This window comes from Somniosus microcephalus, chromosome 3 (genome assembly GCF_052327205.1).
Source record: "Somniosus microcephalus isolate GS21.2 chromosome 3, FLI_Smic_1.0, whole genome shotgun sequence".
In the NCBI taxonomy this organism is placed as follows: Eukaryota; Metazoa; Chordata; class Chondrichthyes; order Squaliformes; family Somniosidae; genus Somniosus; species Somniosus microcephalus.
The window spans coordinates 364,056,159-364,078,422 of NC_140989.1; the positions used below are offsets into that span (position 1 = coordinate 364,056,159).

General features: G+C 47.6%; 1 protein-coding gene across 1 annotated transcript in view; it reads left to right on the forward strand.

The window, feature by feature from the left end:
• Positions 1-22,264, forward strand: part of LOC147122387 (sterile alpha motif domain-containing protein 1-like) — a 138,727-nt gene that overhangs the window by 17,570 nt on the left and 98,893 nt on the right. The window contains exon 2 of the mRNA XM_085978316.1: positions 6,876-7,011. Within this exon, the coding sequence (XP_085834442.1) occupies positions 6,876-7,011 (136 nt within the window). The remainder of the gene's footprint in view (positions 1-6,875; positions 7,012-22,264) is intronic.

Sequence of the window (22,264 nt, forward strand, 5' to 3'; positions counted from 1 at the left end):
TAAACTTTGCACATTGGAAACCTATCCTGCACCACGCTTCACTCCCCCCATCAACCCTGTCCTTGCTTGACCTACACTGGCTCCTGGATCCTCAACGCCTCAGATTTAAAATGATAGAGTCAGAGTTATACAGCACCGAAAGAGGCCCTTCAGCCCATCGCGTCCGCACCGGCCATCAAGCCCTATCTAATCTATAATCCCATTTTCCAGCATTTGGTCCGTAGCCTTGTATGCTATGGCATTTCAAGTGCTCATCCAAATGCTTCTTGAATGTTGTGAGGGTTCCTGCCTCTACCACCCTTTCAGGCAGTGAGTTCCAGATTCCAACCACCCTCTGGGTGAAAAAGTTTTTCCTCAAATCCCCCCTAAACCTCCTGCCCCTTACCGTGAATCTATGCCCCCTTGTTATTGACCCCTCTACTAAGGGGAAAAGTTCCTTTCTATTCACCCTATCTATGCCCCTCATAATTTTGTACACCTCAATCAGGTCCCCCCTCAGCCTTCTCTGCTCCAAGGAAAATTCTCATCCTCGCGCCTATATCTCTTCATGGCCTCGCCCCTCCCTATCTCTGTACCTTCCTTCGGCCTTGGAACTCCCCCGCTGAACCCTTCATGCCTCTGACGCTGGCCTCTTGTCCATCCCCCTCCCTCTCTTTACCCCACCATTGGCGGCTGTGCTTCACAACCCTGGAATTCCCCCCCTCATCCTTTCCTCTTCCCTATCCTCCTTTAAAGACTCTCCTTAAAATCCACAAGCTTTTGGGCTTCCCTCCTAATATTTTCTCTTTTTTGGTTGGGTGTCTATTTTATTTTTATTATTGCACCTCCGTAGAAACACTTTGGGATGTTTTTCTCTACGTTATAAATGCAAATTGTTGATTGTGATGCTAAGCTGACTTGTTCCTTCCTGGCCGCTACGAGGGGATTCCCAATGGGAAAGATGCCTAAATAGGGTCTGAGAGTCAGTCAGAGTTTTATTGTTGTACGGTGAGGGAAGTTTACAGATTACCACGGGCTCCAAGTCAGAAAAGAATAGCTTGAAATGACTGGCTTTCTGTTTTTAATCTTTTTGACACTTTAATGTGTAGGATGTTTTCAAAACTTTTGTTATTTAAATAAAAATTGTTAATTGGGTATTGAGAGAGAGAGAGCAGATATATAGCATCAGCCATTACAGTGGTTCTGTAATGGTTGCCACCACAGAAGTTTGATGTATGGAATCTATTATCCATGCTTAATCAATATTTTAATGAAACTTACTGTGTACAGTTTTGGTCTCCTTACCTAAGGAAGGATATACAGGAAACTTTGTTATATCCGGCACCGACAGGACCGAGCTGTTGCCGATCTATCAAAACTGCCAGACATACAAGCGTTAATGTTGAAGCATACGGAGGTTTTCAGCTCCGTATCTGACAACAAACACTGTTGCTTAGCAACAGCTTCAAACAGTCGGCCCGTACCTTGGAAGCGTCTCTGTAGCTTAGCAACAGCTTCAGAGAGACTTTCCAGAGCCTAACTGTTGGAAAAAAAAAAAAGCCACGAGAAGAAAAAAAACCTAACAAAACGGCTCCTGATTTCTGCCGGTAGATCGAGGTTTCCGGACATACAACCTCCGGATAAACCAAAGCCTCCTGTACTTGCCTTCGAGGAAGTGCAACGACGGTTCACCAGACTGGTTCCTGGGATTGGGGGGGTGGTGGGATTGTCCTATGAGGAAAGATTTGAGTAGACTAGGCCTATATTCCCTAGAGATTAGAAGAATGAGAGGTGATCTCATTGAAACGTATAAAGTTCTTAAGGGGCTCGACCGGGTCAGTGCTGGAAGGATGTTTCCCCTGGCTGGGGAGTCTAGAACCAGGGGTCACAGTCAATCTTCCCCCTCTCTTTTTGGGTACGCACAAAACTTTACATGGAAAAAGCCAGTCCTGGGCTGTGCGGGACCGGCAGAGAGGTGTGCGGCTACGCACCTTATAGGGAACGTTGGTCACAGTCTCAGAATAAGAGGTCGGCCATTTAGGACTGAGCGGAGGAGAAATCTCTTCACTCCAAGGGTTATGAATCTTTGGAATTCTCTACCCCAGAGGGCTGTGGAGGCTCAGTCGTTGAGTATATTCAAGGCAGAGATCGATAGATTTTTGGATATTAAGTAAACCAAGGGATATGGGGATAGTGTGGGAAGGTGGAGGTGAGGTAGAAGATCAGCTATGATCTTATGGAATGGCGGAGCAGACTCGTGAGGCCAAATGGCCGACTCCTCCTATTTCTTATGTTATGCAGAGAAACAAATTTATGATCCTAATTTTTTTCCCAAAAAGAGTACGCGAGCTTACGGTTCTAGGCAGTAATTGAATATGATCTTATATTCTCTATTGAGGTGTGAGGGAGACCATAAGCTGATGTAATTCTTAAGGCTAAAGGGATATGGGGAGTAGGCAGGGACAGGGTACTGAATTTGGATGATCAGCCATGATCTCATTGAATGGCGGAGCAGGCTCGCGGGGCCGAATGGCCTACTCCTGCTCCTCTCTTCTATGTTTCTATGTAATGCTAAGTTAGTTAAACATGGATATGAAATTAGCTAAGGGACAGAAAGAAGCCTCAGCTGCCTATTGTGTCCAATTCTGGGCACCGCACTTTAGGAACGGTGTCAAGGCCTTGGAGAGGGTGCGGAGGAGATTTACTGGAATGGTACCAGGGATGAGGGACTTCAGTTCCGTTGAGAGACTGGAGAAACTGGGATTGCTCTCCTTAGAGCGGAGACGGTTAAGGGTAGATTTAATAGAGGTGTTCAAAAATCATGAAGGGTTTTTATAGTGTAAATAAGGAGCAACTCTCCAGTGGCTGAAGGGGCGCTAACCAGAGGACACAGACTTGAGATAATTGGCAAAAGAATTGGGGAGTGAGGAGAATCCTCCACAGCGAGTTATGATCTGGAATGCACTGCCTGAAAGGGCAGGAAGCAGATTCAATAGTAACTTTCAAAAGGGAATTGGATATATACTTGAAGGGGAAAATATTGCAGGGGAAAGAGCAGGGGGAGTGGGACTAATTGGAGAGCTCTTTCAAAGAGCCGGCACAGACACGATGGGCTGAGTGGCCTCCTTCTGTGCTGTATCATTCTGTGAACAGCGAATTGCTGAGCTGTAGAGGGCGAGAAGATCTCCGAGTTCGATCCTTTGATTTCAGCCCAGGCAGCAGTAGGGTCACTGCAGTTGTCCAAAATCCTGCCAGGTTAGGAAGGGGAAAGTCAGACAGTGTTCCCACTCCTGGATTGTTGGAAATGTGCATGTCCGATGAGGACCGAATCCGATCTGGATCTGATGCTCTCTGGGGTTGAAAAGCCCACTATCTGGGCTCACTTGGCTATTTGGGCAGGTTATTGGAGGCCACCTTGAAGCTGTACCCCAACCCAAAAAAGGTCAGTGCCCTCAGGGAAGGGAGATAATTGACTGGGAAACATAGAAACATAGAAGATAGGAGCAGGAGTAGGCCATTCGGCCCTTCGAGCCTGCTCCGCCATTCAACGAGATCATGGCTGATCATCCAAACCCTAGCACCCGGTCCCTACACCGACAGCCATCCCACCCAAGCCCTATCCCCGTAACCCCACGTATTTAATCCCCCCTAACACTAAGGGTCAATTTTTATCATGGCCAATCAACCTAACCCGCACATCTTTGGAAAAGTGGAAGAGAGAAATAAAAGCTGTATTCCTTTAGATGAATCAACATGAAGTCTTTTGGGAAAGTTTGCCGGAACAGAAAGAAAGAAAAAAAATACATGCGTTTATATAGCGCCTTTCACAACCACTGGACGTCTCAAAGCGTTTTGCAGCCAATGAAGTACTTTTTGAAGTGAAGTCACTGTTGTAATGTGGGAAACGCGGCACCCAATTTGCGCACAGCAAGCTCCCACAAACAGCAATGTGATAATGTCTAAATAATTTTTTTTCCAGTGATGTTGATTGAGGGATAAATATTGGCCAGGACACATTGGATAGCTCCCCTGCTCCTCTTCGAAATAGTGCCATGGGATCTTTTACATCCACCTGATGGGGCAGATCTCATTTAACGTCTCACCTGAAAGACGGCACCTCTGACAATGCAGCGCTCCCTCAGCACTGCACTGGAGTGTCAGCCTAGATTTTTGTGCTCAAGTCTCTGGAGTGGGATTTGAACCCACAACCTTCTGACTCTGAGGCAAGGGTGCTACCCACTGAGCCACGGCTGACCGAAAAGAGATGCTGCCATATATGCTCGCTTATAAGACTAGAAATTTATGTTCCCGTTTGGAGCTAAAGGATTGGGGTGCCTTGTTTGAGATTTTGCTCTGAGCACAGAACCAGTTGTTGCCCCGCTCTGCTCTTCAGGCACTGGTTTAAATGTTGATGTAAAAAGACTACTGAGCCCTTGGTTTGAGTATAAAACAAGGCTTTAATCAACTGTTTCACAACCATGAGATTCTAGTTACATCACTAGTTCCTGGTTACAGAAACGTCCCGAGCAAGCTGGGCCCACGCCCGAGTTTTTATACTCCTTGGACGGCGCCACCAGCTGGCCGCCCAGTGTTACTTCATGAGTCATTTCTCCATGAATGCTAAGATTCATGACAAATGGCAGCTCTCCTTCTCGATGCCCAACTTCCTGCCGATATAACCAGTCACTGAAGGAGAGCATGCAGGTGCAACAGGCGATTAAGAAGGCAAATGGTATGTTGGCCTTCATATCAAGGGGGTTCGAGTATAGGAATAGGGATACCTTACTACAGCTGTACAAGGTGCTGGTGAGACCGCATCTGGAGTATTGTGTACAGTTTTGGTCGCCCCATCTGCGGAAGGATGTTCTTGCCATGGAAAGAGTGCAGCGGCGATTCACCAGGCTGATACCTGGAATGGCGGGAATGACCTATGAGGAGAGATTGAATAGTTTGGGCTTGTACTCACTGGAGTTTAGAAGATTGAGAGGGGATCTCATCGAAACATATAAAATTATGGCAGGCCTGGACAGGCTGAATTCAGAGAGAATGTTTCCAATGGCAGGGGAGCACAGAACCAGGGGCCACAGTCTAAAAATAGCGGGCAAATCATTTAAAACAGAGATGAGGAAGAATTTCTTCACTCAAAGAGTGGTGAGCCTGTGGAATTCCCTGCCACAGAGGGCTGTGAAGGCTAATTCAATAAATATTTTCAAGAGAGAATTGGATATATTTCTGAAGGCTAAGGGGATTAAGGGTTACGGAGAAAAGGCGGGGACGGGGTACTGAACTGGTAAGATCAGCTAAGATCTCAGACGAAGATCAGCCATGATCTCATTGAATGGCGGAGCAGGCTCGAAGGGCCGAATGGCCTACTCCTGTTCCTATCTCTATGTTTCTATAACATTGGAGACAGCTGAGCAGGGTAGATATCAAGAGCGGGATATTTCAAAGCCCCCAGCAGGACCTAGAACTGGTCGGGAGAAGTATCCCAGCACTGGAGGAGGGTAGCAACAGGGATCTGCTGGTTAAAGTGAGGAGATGGAGAAAATGCATTTGTACACCGCAACTAAGACCAAGCTGAGAACTTGGGTTGAAAGGATTTTTTTTCCCAAACGTTTGATCCTCACCTTGTACGAAAGTTATGGATTTTTGCGGTGGTGCCTTGTTTCATTTGTGATTCACCTTGTATTTGAGTATACATATTGTATGTGTCTGTGTGTGTATATATAACTGACTTGTGAAATACTAACAGGACTAGATAGACTGGATGCAGGAAGGATGTTCCCGATGGCTGGGGAGTCCAGAACCAGGGGGTCACAGTCTAAGGATAAGGGGTAAGCCATTTAGGACAGAGATGAGGAGGAATTTCTTCACCCTGAGAATGGTGAACCTGTGGAATTCTCTACCACAGAAGGCAGTAGAGGCCAATTCATTAAATATATTCAAGAAGGAGTTAGATCTATTTCTTAAGGCTAAAGGGATCAAGGGATATGGGGAGAAAGCAGGGACAGTGTACTGAAGTTGGATGATCAGCCATGATCGCATTGAATGGCGGAGCGGGCTCGAGGGGCCGAATGGCCTACTCCTGCTCCTATCTTCTATGTTTCGATGACAGTAGGCGTTTGATTTCCATTGGATTTATATTTAAAAAAAAAACTGAAGTGATTTTTTTTTTCCCAATGAAGTTATCAAATGATTTGACTTTTTAAAAATACATTTGCGGTTTTACAAAACTATAGGTTTGCAATTAAATCTCACGATAAGGTGTCAGCCGTGGCTCAGTGGGTAGCGTTCTTATCTCTGAGTCAGAAGGTTCTGGGTTTAAGCCCTGCTCCGGAGACCTGAGCACAAAATCCAAGCTGACACTCCCAGTGCAGTGCTGAGGGAGGGCTGCACTGCCGGAGGTGCCGTCTTGCAGATGAGACGTTAAACTGAGGCCCTGTCCCCTCTCCCCCTCTCTCAGGTGGGCGTAAAAAAAAAAAAATCCCAGGGCATTATTTTGAAGAAGAGCAGGAGAGTTCTCCCCGGTGTCCTGGCCAATATTTATCTCTTGACCACCATCACTTTAAAAGAAAAATTATCTGGTGATTATCACACTGTTGTTTGTGGGAGCTTGCTGTGCGCAAATTGACCACTGCGCTTCCCTACATTACAACAGTGACTGCACTTCAAAAATTGGTTTCAAAGCGCTTTGGAACGTCCTGATTTCATGTAAGACGCTTTATAAATGCAAATCTTTCATTCTTAATGCAGTGCACAGTTTGTGCACATTCATCAGCCTGCTCAAGATGGTTTGGCAATCGCGAGCTTAAGCAGATGAGGAGATAGCATAGAATCAGAGAGAAACTGTATTTCACTGATTTCTTGCCTTTGTGGTTCTTGTGTCTTGTTCCTAGGGATATGCGAGGACTCGGAAAGAGAAAACAGTTGAAGCGAATGCCTCGTTAATTGACCCTGCGGCAGTTGCAGCCTCTCCAGACAGCGAGTGTATGGAACCGGAACTGAAAGAAATTGAAGAATGGAGCACTCTAGGTTGAGTTTTTAGTTTGTCTGTTTTTTTAAGTACGGGTTTGAATGGTGGGGGGGATGGCGGTGGGGGGGGCTAGAATTACAAATGGATTGGCTCAGTTGGTAGCACTTTCGCCTCCGTGTCACAAGTTTGTGTTCAAAGCTCACCTCCCCACTCTTTTTTTCTTCCTCTTAGGCAGTCCCTCGGAACCGAGGATGACTTGCTTCCACATTAAAAATGAGTTCTCAGGTGACTGATGAGTCCAATGCGGGACCTACAGTCTCGGTCACAGGTGGGGCAGACGGTGGTTGAAGGGGCGGGTGGGTGGGGTGCTTGGGTTGACGTGCGCTCCTTCCGCTGTTTGCGCTTGGCTTCCGCTTGCTCCCGGCGAAGAGACTCGAGATGTTCGGCGCCTTCTCGGATGCTTCTCCTCCACTTTGTGCGGTCTTGGGCCAGGGATTCCCAGGTGTCGGTGGGGATATTGCACTTTTTCAAGGAGGCTTTGTGGGTGTCCTTGAAGCATTTCCTCTGCCCACCTGGGGCTCGCTTGCCGTGTCGGAGCTCCGAGTAGAGCGCTTGTTTTGGGAATCTCGTATCGGGCATGCGGACGATGTGGCCCGTCCATCGGAGCTGATTGAGCGTGGTCAGAGCTTCGATGCTGGGGATGTTGGCCTGAGCGAGATCACTGACGTTGGTGCGCCTATCCTGCCACTGGATTTGCAGGATCTTGCGGAGATAGCGTTGGTGGTACCGCTCCAGTGCTTTGAGGTGCCTGCTGTACATGGTCCATGTCTCTGAAGCATACAGGAGGGTGGGTATCACTACTTTTTTTTAAATGTATTTGTTTATGGGATCAGGGCGTCGCAGGCAATGCCAGCATTTATTGCCCATCCCTAGTTGCCCTTGAGAAGGTGGTGATGAGCCGCCTTCTTGAACCGCTGCAGTCCGTGTGGTAATCGAACTCCCACGGTGCTGTTAGGGAGCGAGTTCCAGGATTTTGACTCCGCGACGATGAAAGATCGGCGATATACTTCTAAGTCCGGATGGTGTGTGTGACTTGGAGGGGAACTTGGAGGTGGTGGTGTTCCCATGCGTCTGCGGCCCTTGTCCTTCTAGGTGGAAGAGATCGTGGGTTTAGGAGGTGCTGCCAAAGAAGCCTTGGCGAGTTGCTGCAGTGCATCTTGTAGATGGTGCACACTGCAGCCACGGTACGCCAGTGGTGGAGGGAGTGAATGTTTAAGGTGGTGGATGGGGTGCCAATTAAGCGGGCTGCTTTGTCCTGGATGGTGTTGAACTCCTTGAGTGTTGTTGGAGCTGCACTCATCCAGGCAAGTGGAGAGTATTCCATCACACTCCTGACTTGTGCCTTGTAGATGGTGGAAAGGCTTTGGGGAGTCAGGAGGTGAGACACTCGCCACAGAATTCCTAGCCTCTGACCTGCTCTTGTTGCCACAGTATTTATGTGGCTGGTCCAGTTAAGTTTTTGGTCAATGGTGACCCCCAGGATGTTGATAGTGGGGATTTGGCGATGGAAATGCCATTGAATGTCAAGGGGTTAGACTCTCGCTTGTTGGAGATAGCCATTGCCTGGCACTTATGTGGCGCGAATGTTACCTGCCACTTATCATCCCAAGCCTGAACGTCGTCCAGGTCTTGTTGCATGTGGGCATGGACTGCTTCATTATCTGTGGAGTTGCGAATGGCGCTGAACACTGTGCAGTCATCAGCGAACATCCCCATTTCTGACCTTATGTTGGAGGGAAGGTCATTGATGAAGCAGCTGAAGATGGTTGGGCCTAGGACACTGCCCTGAGGACCTCCTGCAGCGATGTCCTGGGGCTGTGATGATTGACCTTCAACCACCACAACCATCTTCCTTTGTGCTAGTTATGACTCCAGGCAGTGGAATGTTTTCTCCCTGATTCCCATTGACTTCAGTTTTACCAGGGCTCCTTGATGCCAGACTCGGTCAAATGCTGCCTTGATGTCAAGGGCAACACTCTCATCTCACCTCTGGAATTCAGCTTCTTTGTCCATGTTTGGACCAAGGCTGTAATGAGGTCGGGAGCCGAGTGGTCTTGGTGGAACCCAAACTGGGCATCAGTGAGCAGGTTATTGGTGAGTAAGTGCCGCTTGATTGCACTGTCGATGACACCTTTCATCACTTTGCTGATGATTGAGAGTAGACTGATGGGGCGGTAATTGGCTGGGTTGGATTTGTCCTGGTTTTTGTGGACAGGACATACCTGGGCAGCTTTCCACATTGTCGGATAGATGCCAGTGTTGTAGCTGTACTGGAACAGCTTGGCTAGAGGCGCGGCTAGTTCTGAAGCACAAGTCTTCAGCATGATAGCCGGGATGTTGTCGGGGCCCATAGCCTTTGCTGTATCCAGTGTGCTCAGCCGTTTCTTGATATCACGTGGAGTGAATCGAATTGGCTGAAGATTGGCTTCTGTGATGGTGGTGACCTCAGGAGGAGGCCAATATGGATTATCCACTCGGCACTTCTGGCTGAAGTTGGTTGCAAACACTTCAGCCTTGTCTTTTGCATTCACATGCTGGGCTCCACCATCACTGAGGATGGGAATATTCTTGGAGCCTCCTCCTCCCGTTAGTTGTTTAATGGTCCACCACCATTCACGACTGGATGTGGCAGGACTACAGAGCTTTGATCTGATCTGTTGATTGTGGGGTCGCTTAGCCCTGTCTATAGCATGCTGCTTCTGCTTTTTAGCATGCATGTAGTCCTGTGTTGCAGCTTCCCCAGGTTGGCACCTCATTTTTAGGTACACTTGGTGCTGCTCCTGGCATACTCTACTACACATGTTGTTGAACCAGGGTTGGTCCCCTGGCTTGATGGTAATGGTAGAGTGAGGGATATGCCAGGCCATGAGGTTACAGATTGTGGTGGAATACAAATTCTGCTGCTGCTGATGGCCCACAGCACCTCATGGATGCCCAGTTTTGAGCTGCTAGACCTGTTCTGAATCTATCCCATTCAGCACGGTGATAGTGCCACACAACATGATGGAGGGTGTTCTCAGTGTGAAGACGAGACTTTGTCTCCACAATGACTGTGCGTTGGTCACTGCTGCCAATGCTGTCATGGACAGATGCATCGGCGACAGGTAGATTGGTGAGAATGAGGTCAAGTAGGTTTTTCCCTCTTGTTCTCTCACCACCTGTCGCAGGCCCAGACTAGCAGTTATGTCCTTCAGGACTCGGTCAGTAGTGGTGCTACCGAGCCACTCTTGGTGTTGGACATTGAAGTCCCCCACCCAGAGTACATTCTGTGCCCTGGTTACTCTCGGTGCTTCTTCCAAGTGGTGTTCAACATGGAGGAGCACTGATTCATCAGCTGAGGGAGGGCGGTAGGTGGTAATCAGCAGGAGGTTTCCTTGCCCATGCTTGACCTGAAGCCATGAGACTTCATGGGGTCCAGAGTCAATGTTGAGGACTCCCAGGGCCACTCCTTCCCGACTCTATACCACTGAGCCGCCACCCCTGGTGGGTCTGTCCTGCCGGTGGGACAGGACATACCCAGGGATGGTGATGGAGGAGTCTGGGACATTGGCTGAAAGGTATGATTCTGTGAATATGACTGTCAGGCTGTTGCTTGACTGGTCTGTGGGACAGCTCTCCCAATTTTGGCACAAGTCCCCAGATGTTGGTGAGGAGGACTTTGCAGGGTGGACTGGGCTGGGTGTGCCGTTGCCGTGTCCATAGCCGGTGCCGAGGTCGATGCCGGGTGATCCGTCCGGTTTCATCATTTTATTTCGTAGCAGTTTGTTCCAACTGAGTGACTTGCTTGGCCATTTCAGAGGGCAGTTAAGAGTTAACCACATTGCTGTGGGTCTGGAGTCACATATTGACCAGACCGGGTAAGGACGGCAGATTTCCTTCCCTAAAGGACATTAGTGAACCAGATGGGTTTTTACGACAATCCGGTAGTTTCATGGTCACTGACGTAAGAAAACTATTCGGCACTTGGTCTAAGCGTTAAACAAAGCTTTAATCAACTGGTTTACAACATGGAGGTCTAGTTGTGTCCTTCACTAGTTCCTGTTAAGAATGTCCTGCACAAGCTGGGCCCGTGCCCGAGTATTTATACTCTCCCTGGACAGCGCCACCCGCAGGCCGCTCAGTAATATTTCATAAGTCTTTGTATCATGAATGACTGATTCATGTCAGTTACCATTACTTATGCAGATTTATTTAATTAACTGAATTTAAATTCCCCAGCTGCTGTGGTGGGACTTGAACTCGCGTCTCCGGATCATTAGTTCAGGCCCGTGACATTACCACTACGCTACCGCTCTGTAGACCATGAGCTTAGTGCCGGGTTTGAGGACTTGAGCACATAATCTAGGCTGACACTTCAGTGCAGTACTGAGGGAGTGCTGCAACGTTGGGCGTGCCAACTTTCGGATGAGAGATTTAAACCAAGGCCCCTTCTGCCTGTTTAAGTGGGCGTAAAAGATCCCACGGCACTATTTGAGAAAGAGCAGGGAGTTCTCCCAGTGTCCTAGCCAACACTCCTCCCTCAAGCAACATCACCAAAAACAGACTAACTGATTATTCATTGCTGCTTGTCGACGTTGCTGTTCCCAGATTACTTGCCACATTTTTTTGCATAAAAGTGACTGTACTTACCCAAAGATACCAAACCATTAATTCTAAAGAGCTTTTGGATGTCCTGAGGATGAGACAAGGCGTTATCGAAATTCAGGTACAGGAAACTTTGGTTTATCCGGAGGTTGTATGTCCGGAATACTCGATCTAACGGCAAAAATCAGGAGCCGTTTTCTATAAGTTTTTTTAGTTCTCGTTCTTTTTTTTTCCCAGTCAGGCACTGCACGGTCTGTAACTATAGCAACAGCTTCAGCTAGAGACGCTTGCAGCTGCAGCCGACTCTTTAGAAGCTGTTGCTAAGCAACAGTGTTTGTTGTCAGATACGGAGATGAAAACCTCCGTATGCTTCAACATTAACTTTGTATGCCCGGCAGTTTTGATAGATCGGCAACACGCCGGTCCCGTCGGTGCCGGATATCACAAAGTTTCCTGTATGTGGCACAATAGGCCAGAGAATGATTGCACTGTGCGACCCACTGGGCCGGGCACTGTGCGACCCACTGGGCCGGGCACTGTGCGACCCACTGGGCCGGGCACTGTGCGACCCACTGGGCCGGGCACTGTGCGACCCACTGGACCGGGCACTGTGCGACCCACTGGGCCGGGCACTAGCCATTCAACTCTAGGATTGAATGTAGCCCCAACTGACAGGGTGGCTTATTGCTGTCTGCTGTCTGTAATGGTCCTACATGAAACAGCTTTGGCCATTTTCAGCCCAGGGGCCTGAGTTTTATACTAATTGGTGCTAAATTAATCGGAGATGCCACCAGGATGGATTTTGTGGGGCGTAGACTATGTTGTAGTAGGTGGTCCTCTTCTAGAGTTTATACTCCCTGTTGGGTCAAAGTAGGTGAAGCTATGCTGTGTATCAAAATGTGCTGAACCGATGTGTGAGTGCTTGATGTTGATACAAGGTGCCTTGGAATGGAATGTGTCTGTTGCCAGCATTTGGATTCCTTCAGAGAGAGAGAGAGAGCGAGCATGTATGTATGTGTGTGCATGCGCACACAATGGCCCAGAAATTCGGGTTGGCGGCTTCCCGCGGGTGCAAGCCCCCGACCTGCACTTAACTACCGCGCCGGCCGTTGAGCTGTGGGCCCGTGTGGGATTCTGATCCTGGGCCTCCTCCAACTGCCAGCGCGCAGTGCTTGCGTATCCCAGGGGCGCAGTTAGTTCGATGTGTCCCCTGGGATCACGTGAGCCATGGAGAGCCAATGGTAGCAGGGAATGCTTCATTCATAAGTTTGACAGGACCTGTCAAACCTATAAATACTATAAGCCTCAAAACATCACTAAATCTTCAAATAAATTTTTAAAAAATCACATTTTTAAAATAAACTATAACTTACATGAAATAACTATTTTAAACAATTTAAATTTTTGAAAAAATTAATTACATTTTCTAACAGGGCTAAAAATAAACTTACCTTTCTTTAAAGTATTTAAAAATAATAAACCTGTGGAAAAAATGTTTTAATTTTAATTAATTCACCACTTACCTTGTAAAAAGTAGGCCTTGCGACTGCTTTTTACATATCTAACTTCTGGAGACTTACCCTCCCGGGAAAACCTGCAAAAAAAACCTAAGTTCGATCCTCACGCGCTGCCTCTCCGGCGTACGCGTTCGACTTCTGAACCCCTTCTTTCAGGGGAACGGAAGTGCCGGTTTCTCGCGCATACGCGGTGCATGCAGGAAACCGGCACTTCCATTGCGCTTAGGGGTGAGTACCCCGTGTGTACTCACCCGTGGAGACCCGAATTTCTGGGCCGAATATAGGTCTGATTACAACCACCGACTTCACTCTGATGGGCTGAAGCCCAAGTTGTGCCCGTATGACACTGTTCACTTCAAGTACGCACATGTAAAGGTCACTTCTTTGAAGCAACATAATGGACCCCGCAGAGGGCACTCCAAACCCAAGGAGGGGAATTAATGAAGCAAACCTTACATTACTAATTAAACAGATGATTCTCATCTCTTTTGATTTACCTCCTTCAAGCTAGGGTTATTTAGTGAAGTGAATTTTAAAAACTGTGTAGTGCTAAAAGTTTTGATTGTACGAATCTGGCTGACAAATGGAGAATTCCATCTTTCAGTAATTTACTTTTGCCAACACACTAGAAGCAGGAAGGGCAGTGTCATGTATCACTGCTCTTTCATCTGAGTTTCAATTCAATCCCGGGCCAATTGGATAAAAAGTCTTCTCTCGTTAACTGTACGGGTCCTGCGTGAAGTGAGTTATAATGGTGTCGACCTATCGCCCAATCACCATTGGTGGCTGTTTCGGTAATGGCGAGGGGGGTGGAATAGCAATTCCGGGGAGATGTGGGGGAGGGGGAAGCTCTACTGTGCATCTGGCTCATGTTATATTTGATCTTGGAGTGCTTGATGCTGATTTTCAAAAGTTGGGCAAGCGTTCCATTCTCCAACACTGGCATCAGCTTATCTTGATGAGCATTACAAGTGAAAGAAATATTTGAAGAATATAGATCCTAATCCCGTCGTTGAACGCTTTCTATTGAAGGAGAGTGACTGTTATGTAAGCAACCATGGCAACGTCGACCTGAAATGTCTGAATTTTATAAAATGTTTCTCTCTCCACAGATGCTACCTGACCTGGGTATTTCCAGCATTTTCTGTTTTTATTTCAAATGACCAGCGAGTCTGTTTTTGGGAGTGTTGGTTGAGGGAGGAACGTTGGCCACGACATTAGGAGAATTCCGTTTTGAAGCAGGGTCCGTACCAGAAACGCTCACACGTCTGTTATTTCCACAGATGCTGACTGACCTGCCTGTGTGTTTGCAACATTTTGTGCTTTTATTTTGTTTGGAGAATTCTGTGTGCTCTTGGAGTTGTGCTGTGGGATGGTTCTTGTCTTCCAGAACAGACGGACAGGACCTCGGTTTAATACCTCGCCTAAACCCTGGCACCTCCTGCAATGCAGCACTCCTTCAGACTGCACGGTGCCTTGACATCGCAGGATGTTAATGACCCAAGAGTCTCATTGTCAGTCCTTTGGAAGAGAGCTGCGGCCTGGAGTTTAGATTCTGCTCAGGATCCTTTCGGTCAAAGGAAATCATTTATAACCACTTCTGAGTGGAAGGCCGGTGAAATGCAATTATCTCACAAAATTACCACTTGAATTGTGTGTCTTTGTGGTGTGTAACAACAACAACAACTTGCATTTATTTAACGCCTTTAACGTAGTAAAACGGCCCCAGGCGCTTCACAGGAGCGTGATCAGACAAAATTTGACACCGAGCCACATAAGGAGATATTAGGACAAGTGAGAGGTAGGTTTTAAGGAGCGTCTTAAAGGAGGAAAGCGAGGCGGAGAGGTTTAGGGAGGGAATTCCAGAGATTGGGTTTCAGTACAAGTTTGTTTCCTGCCACTACATGGTAATGGTCTGTGGACATTGTAGTTCAGCGCAACATTTATTAAGTACAGTAGGGCCGTCGTTATCTGCAATAGTGGAATCTCTCTTCCACGCCCACCCCCCCCCCCCTTCCTTCCACGGGAGGTGTGGATCATGGTAATTGACAAGTAATCAGAGTGGCCACATTTTGGGTTTACTTGTATGGATCATCCATATTCAGGGCAACAGAGATAAGACGAGTACAACACAAATAACTGATGGGTGGTACGTATATTGAATTTTTGCAGTCCCTGTTGAGTTCCTAGTAGGTGTAGCATAAAACTAGCTGCACATTGTCAGTCTTGCTGAAAGAGTTCTTTAGAAAGGCGGATGTGGGAAGTAGAAATATTTTACACTGCTGCAGTGGGGAAAGGGGTGCTCTTTGAGACTGGCTTCGGCCACAGCTCGTCCTCGCGTCCTGAGATTGATTTATACCAGGTAGGAGGAGATTAGTCTTAGCGGACCGTGCAACAAGGAGGTGGGACTTTGTCCTATAGCTAATTGGAGCGTAAATAGGTGATCTGCTGTACAATGTTACTGTGTAGCTTTTTGTCAGTCTGTCTACAAATGATGTCTAGGTTCCAATTTGATTCACTCCACGTGATATCAAGAAACGGCAGAGCGCACTGGATACAGCAAAGGCTATGGGCCCCGACAACATCCTGGCTATCGTGCTGAAGACTTGTGCTCCAGAATTAGCCGTGCCTCTTGCCAAGCTGTTCCAGTACAGCTACAACACTGGCATCTATCCGACAAAGTGGAAAACTGCCCAGTTATGTCCTGTCCACAAACAGCAGGACAAATCCAATCCGGCCAATTACTGCCCCATCAGTCTATTCTCAATCATCAGCAAAGTGATGGAAGGTGTCGCCGACAGTGCTATCAAGCAACATTTACTCGCTAATAACCTGCTCACCGATGCCCAGTTTGGGTTCCGCCAGGACCACTCAGCTCCAGACCTCATTACAGCCTTGGTCCAAACATGGACAAAAGAGCCGAATTTCAGAGGTGAGGTGAGAGTGACTGCCCTTGACATCAAGGCAGCATTTGACCGAGTGTGGCATCAAGGAGCCCTAGTAATTTTGAAGTCGATGGTAATCAGGGAGAAAACTCTCCACTGGCTGGTGTCAAACCTAGCACAAAGGAAGGTGGTTGTTGGAGGTCAATCATCTCGGCCACAGGACATTGCTGCAGGAGCTCCTCAGGGCAGTGTCCTAGGCCCAACCATCTTCAGCTGCTTCATCAATGACCTTCCCTCCAACATAACATAAGAACATAAGAAATAGGAGCAGGAGTCGGCCATTTGGCCCCTCGAGCCTGCTCCGTCATTCAATAAAATCATGGCTGATCTTCTACCTCATCTCCACTTTCCTGAACTATCCCCATATCCCTTGATTCCCTTAATATTTAAAAATCTATCGATCTCATACTCAACGATTGAGCCTCCACAAGCCTCTGGGGCAGAGAATTCCAAAGATTCACCACCCTCTGAGTGAAGACATTTCTCCTCATCTCAGTCCTAAATGGCTGACCCCTTATTCTAAACCCCTGGTTTTAGACTCCCCAGCCCGGTCAGAAATGGGAATGTTCCCTGATGATTGCACAGTGTTCAGTTATCTTCGCAATGCCTCAGATAATGAAGCAGTCCATGCCCGCATGCAGCAAGACCTGGACAACATTCAGGCTTGGGCTGATAAATGACAAGTAACATGCGTGCCACACAAGTACCAGGCAATGACTATCTCCAACAAGAGAAAGCCTAACCACATCCCCTTGACATTCAATGGCATTACCATCGTCAAATCCCCCAACCACCAACATCCTGGGGGTTATCATTGACCAGAATCTTAACTGGACCAGCTACAAGAGCAGGTAGAGGCTGGGTATTCTGCGGTGGGTGTCTCACTTCCTGACTCTCTAGGCTTTTCCACCACCTACAAGGCACAAGTCAGGAGTGTGATGGAATACTCTCCACTTGCCTGGATGAGTGCAGCTCCAACAATACTGAAGAAGCTCGACACCATCCAGGACAAAGCAGCCAGCTTGATTGGCACCTCATCCACCACCTTAAACATTCACTCCCTCCACCACCGGCGCACCGTGGCTGCAGTGTGTACCATCTACAAGATGCACTGCAGCAACTCGCCAAGGCTTCTTCGACAGCACCTCACAAGCCCGTGACCTCTACCACCTAGAAGGACAAGGGCAGCAGGCGCATGGGAACACCACCACCTCCAAGTTCCCCTCCAAGTCACACACCATCCTGACTTGGAAATATATCGCATTCATCGTCATTGGGTCAAAACCCTGGAACTCCCTACCTAACAGCGCTGTGGGAGTACCTTCACCACACGGACTGCAGTGGTTCAAGAAGGCAGCTCACCACCACCTCCTCAAGGGCAGTTAGGGATGGGCAATAAATGCTGGCTTTGCCAGCGACGCACACATCCCGTGAATGAATAAATTAAAAAAAAAAAAACCCATCATCTGCTACCATGACATTGGAGAATTGAAATTCCTGTGGCTTCATTATGGGGCCTCCCATATTTGTACATTGCCAAAGGACAGAAAGATTATCCACTCATCGAGCCCGTGATCTTGGGTGTGCTGTGAGGAAAGGGAAAGCATGGAGGTCAGATATTTCCCTACAAGGAAGGAAAACAGAAGAACATTAAGAAGTCCCATAAGTCGAGGTTCCAAACTGCAGCCTGTGGGCTACGTGCCGGGTCCAATGCATCCCTATAACAGTGTTCAGTTCTTATTTGATAGCAAAATACTGCGGATGCTGAAATCCAAAATAACAACAAAATGCTGGAAAACTCAGCAGGCCAGGCAACCGAAGGGTTTCGACCCGAAACGTTGACTGTGTTTCTCTCTCCACGGATGTTGCCTGGCCCTGCTGAGTTTTTCAGCATTTTGTTGTTATTTCAGTTCTTCTTTGCTGGTTTGACCTATTTGTGGGCCTGGAGCTTGTTATCTCATTGGTGCATCAATCACAACACCAAGATCCGTTTTCATCAGCAACTGGAGTTACATGTGTATTAATGGGAGCATGGATTTAACCAATACACAAGGCCCCTGAGGCTCTCTGGGTGCATGGAGGACACGAAGCTCGGGCGGTGTAGCCGTGGAACACCATTGGGAAAGGTTTATCTACGGTGGTCTTCTGGGCCAAAGCCAGACAAAGGGAAAGGTTTTGGAAGTGGGATGGGGACTTCCACATCGCTGAGCGTGAAGCGCGACCGCTAACCTACAGTGCGGTTTTTACAAGGTGGCGTTAAAAGCCATACTCGCTGGGCGAGCAACCCCAACAGGAAGCTGTTTAATTCAAACTCGATGTGTGGTGTGCTCGCTTGAGGCCTACCGCTCGCTTGAAGCCTAACACTCGGCCGGAATTAGTACATGGCAAGAAGGAATAAGAGTAATATTTCTTTTTATTTAAATGTAATGCTCATCAGTGTTGGTGTTGGGAAATGGAACTGTTTCTGTTTTGACATTTGGTGATTGCATCAAGCACTTCCAGGTCGGGCATAGTACAGAACAGGTGGAGAGTAAAGCTGCCCCAACAATGTGCCTGAACCCAGTCCCCAAGAGCGCCGCCTACTGCACCAGTGTAAATATTTCAGGCTTTCTAAGGAGCACTCTCGGTAAGATTGCCATTTGTGGCTAGTTTTATGCTAGAAACTTAGGGGCGATTTTGCCAGCCCTGGGGAGGCGGGACTGCCGGAAAAATGGGCAGGATTTGGGGGCGGGTGCCCAACCCGCCCCCATGCCATCTTCCCAGGAGGTGGGTAGCCGACCCGCGCCGGGTCCCATCTCCTTGGAGGCGGGAAGGGATTAAAGCCTATTAATTTTCTGTTAACAGGTAGTTAACAGGCAGAAAATAGGATTATCCCCTTTTGCCCTCAAGTGCGAGCTTCCCGAAGGCTCCAAAACCTGCCAGCTCAACGAGGCGAGTACTGGGTCTGTGGGGGCCCGAGGGGTGCAAAAGTGTGCTGTGAAGGTAAGTGATGGGTTGCAAGTGTGGAGAGGTGAGTATCTGAGGTAAGTGGAAAGTGTTAGTAAAAGTGTACTTACCTTTGTTTCTTCCTGCAGGCTTCAGTCAGTGTGTATGCGGAGAGTCTCGCACCTCCGTGTTGCAGATGACAGATGGCCGTTGCAATCTCAGATGCAACAACCATCTAATTTCTGTAAAAGAAAGTTTGATGAGGTCTTGAATTCAAGACCTCATCGAACTACAGAGAATGTCAGTGTTTGACAGCTTCACAGAGCTGTCAAACGATGACAATTCATCTGTCAAAAATTACGTTGATGCTCTTTGCAACCGGCTTTCCCTTAATTGGCCTGCTAAGCCTGCTGGGTGGGCTTAACAAGGTCAATCAAGGGAAAATAGCGTGGGTTGGCCACAAATCGATGGAGGCGGGACATCAACCCGCCAAGCAGCAGTCCCGCCCCCAACGCACCCCCATTGACAAAATCGCCCCCATAGTTGGAGCTGGAAAAACTCATTTTACCTCCCCACCCCCCCCCCCCCCTCCGCCATACCACTCTCAAATCAATCTGGATTCAACCTCTGGTCCTAGAGGTGAAAGAGGAATAAGCTGACTCACTAACATTCTGGTTTCTTTATACCAGTGGCAGAATTGCAGACCTGGGTCTTTCTTGGGTCTGTCAGCTTTCTCCTTAGAGCAGAGAAGGTTAAGGAGAGATTTGATGGAGGTGTTCAAATCATGAAGGGTTTTGATAGAGTAAATAAGGAGAAACAGCCCACTGGCGAAAGGGTCGGTAACCAGAGGACACGATTTAAGGTAATTGGCAAAAGAACCAGAGGCGAGGATGAGGAAACAATTTTACAAGTTGTCATGATCTGGACTGCGCTGCCTGAAAGGACTGTGGAAGCAGATTCAATACTAATTTTCAAAAGGGGATTGGATAAATACTTAGAAGTGGGAATATTTGCAGGGATATGGGGAAAGAGCAGGGGAATGGGACTAATTGGATAGCTCTTTCAAAGAGCTGACAAAGGCACAGTGGGCCGAATGGCCTCCTTCTGTGCTGAGTATCCTTGTATGAGTCTAAACGTGCTAAGTCCAGCTTTTCTTGACGAGATCAAAATGACTATCATCGATTTGCAAGAGTTGGGTATTTTGAGTTTGTGGCAGGTTTGCTGTCACTATCTTTGGGGAAAATATAATTTTGGAATAGTCTGTGCCAGTGCAAATCTCCGCTCACTCAATGAAACTTCAACAGGCCCGGGGGAGATTGGCGGAAGATTTCAAATATGAAAACGGGAGGGAGGGGATACCTTTAGGCTCGCTTTCCCTAAAAACCTGAACTGGTAAACCGCCAGTAATCAACAGTTTGCAGATGTGGAGGCCTGTAAAGTGCAAACAGCTGGGGCAGTAACTATGACGACGTGTTATCAGTATTCCAGTGGTATCATTCTGGTGCCAATTAAACAGAGAAAATGGCTCCTTCCCAGTCTCCGACTCCATCCTGTTTACTCCCGAGTTTCATGCAAAGTGCAGGTGAATCGTTGAATTTGGGCTTGTTAAGTGTCCAATCACCAAAATATTTACCAAGCAGCCAGTCCCTTATATCGCTAATGCTCAGGTGAGTGGTTGTGTTAATGCTGCTAAGCAGTTACAGTAGTGTTTTATTTGGGGGGGGGGGGGGGTGAAATAAAGGAATGGAATGGAAATAGTAATTGTCTTTCCCCATCCCCACCATTTGGTTTTCATGTTGGACTGCTGATTGCCTCTGCCTCTGCCACACTGCAGTTAGAGCAACCGAGCATCAGCGTGTAGAAGTCTCATAGTATTTGAGGAGATGGACGGCTTCAGCAGAAAAGAGCTGTTTTCTGTGCATTTATCGCTATTTATTTAAAGAGTACCAAGGCAAGGATGTTATGCTGAACCTTTATAAATCACTGTTGGGCCCTAGCTGGAGTATTGTGTCCAATTTTGGCTCCACACTTTAGGAAGGAGGTGAAGGCCTTGGAGAGAGTGCAGAGGAGCTTTGCTAGAATAATACTGGGGATGAGGAACTTCAGTTATGTGGAGGGGGTAGAGAAGCTGGGATTGTTCTCCATAGAAACATAGAAGGTAGGAGCAGGAGTAGCCATTCGGCCCTTTGAGCATGCTCCGCAATTCAATGAGATCATGGCTGATCATCCAAATTCAGTACCCTGTCCCTGCCTTCTCCTCATACCCCTTGATCCCTTAGCCTTAAGAAATATATCCAACTCTTCTTGAATATATTTAATGAACTGGCCTCCACCGCCCTCTGTGCAGAGAATTCCACAGGTTCACCACTCTCTGGGTGAAGAAATTCCTCCTCATCTCTGTCCTAAATGGCTTACCCCTTATCCTTAGACTATGACCCCTGGTTCTGGACTCCCTGACCATCGGGAACATCCTTCCTGCATCTAGTCTGTCCAGGCCTGACAGAATTTTATAGGTTTCGATGAGATCCCTCTCAATCTTCTAAACTCAGTGAGTATAAGCCAATCGACACAATCTCTCCTCATACGTCATTCCTGCCGAGAAGATTAAGGGGAGATACAATAGAGGTGTTCAAAATCACGAAGGTTTTGATCGAGTAATAAGGAGAAACTGTTTCCAGTGGCAGAAGAGTCGGTAACCAGAGGACACAGATTTAAGGTAATTGGCAAAAGAACCAGAGAGGAGATGCCAATTTTTAAAAAACTCAGCGAGTTATGATCTGGAATGTCCTGCTGAAGAAAAGGTGGTGGGAGCAGATTCAGTAGTAACTTTCCAAAGGGAAATTGATAAATACTTGGTGGGAAAATTTTCAGGGGCTAGGGGGAAAGAGCAGGGGAGTGGGACTAATTGGAGCGCTCTTTTCAAAGAGCTAGCATAGGCACACTGGGCTGAATGGCCTCCTGTGGTGTATCATTCTATGATTTAAGGCACTTGAACCATTATGTAAAGGACCAGAAGAGAGAAAGTGAAGCAAAAAGAAAGGCAAGCAAAAGACACTAGACAAATGAGGTAGACGGCTCACCGATGAGAAAGACACAAGAAGCCAACAAACACCAGAGAAAGAATGCAAGTGAGTGATGTACAAGGAAACGAGTGAGTAGAAGGTAAAGATGAGATTTTCTTGGAGTTTAGGGCACTAACCAGTTTTATGGAGAGTCTAAAGTGTTTACGTGAATGGTGCAGGACAACTTGGTCGCAGCAACTTTAGACATTAAATGAAATG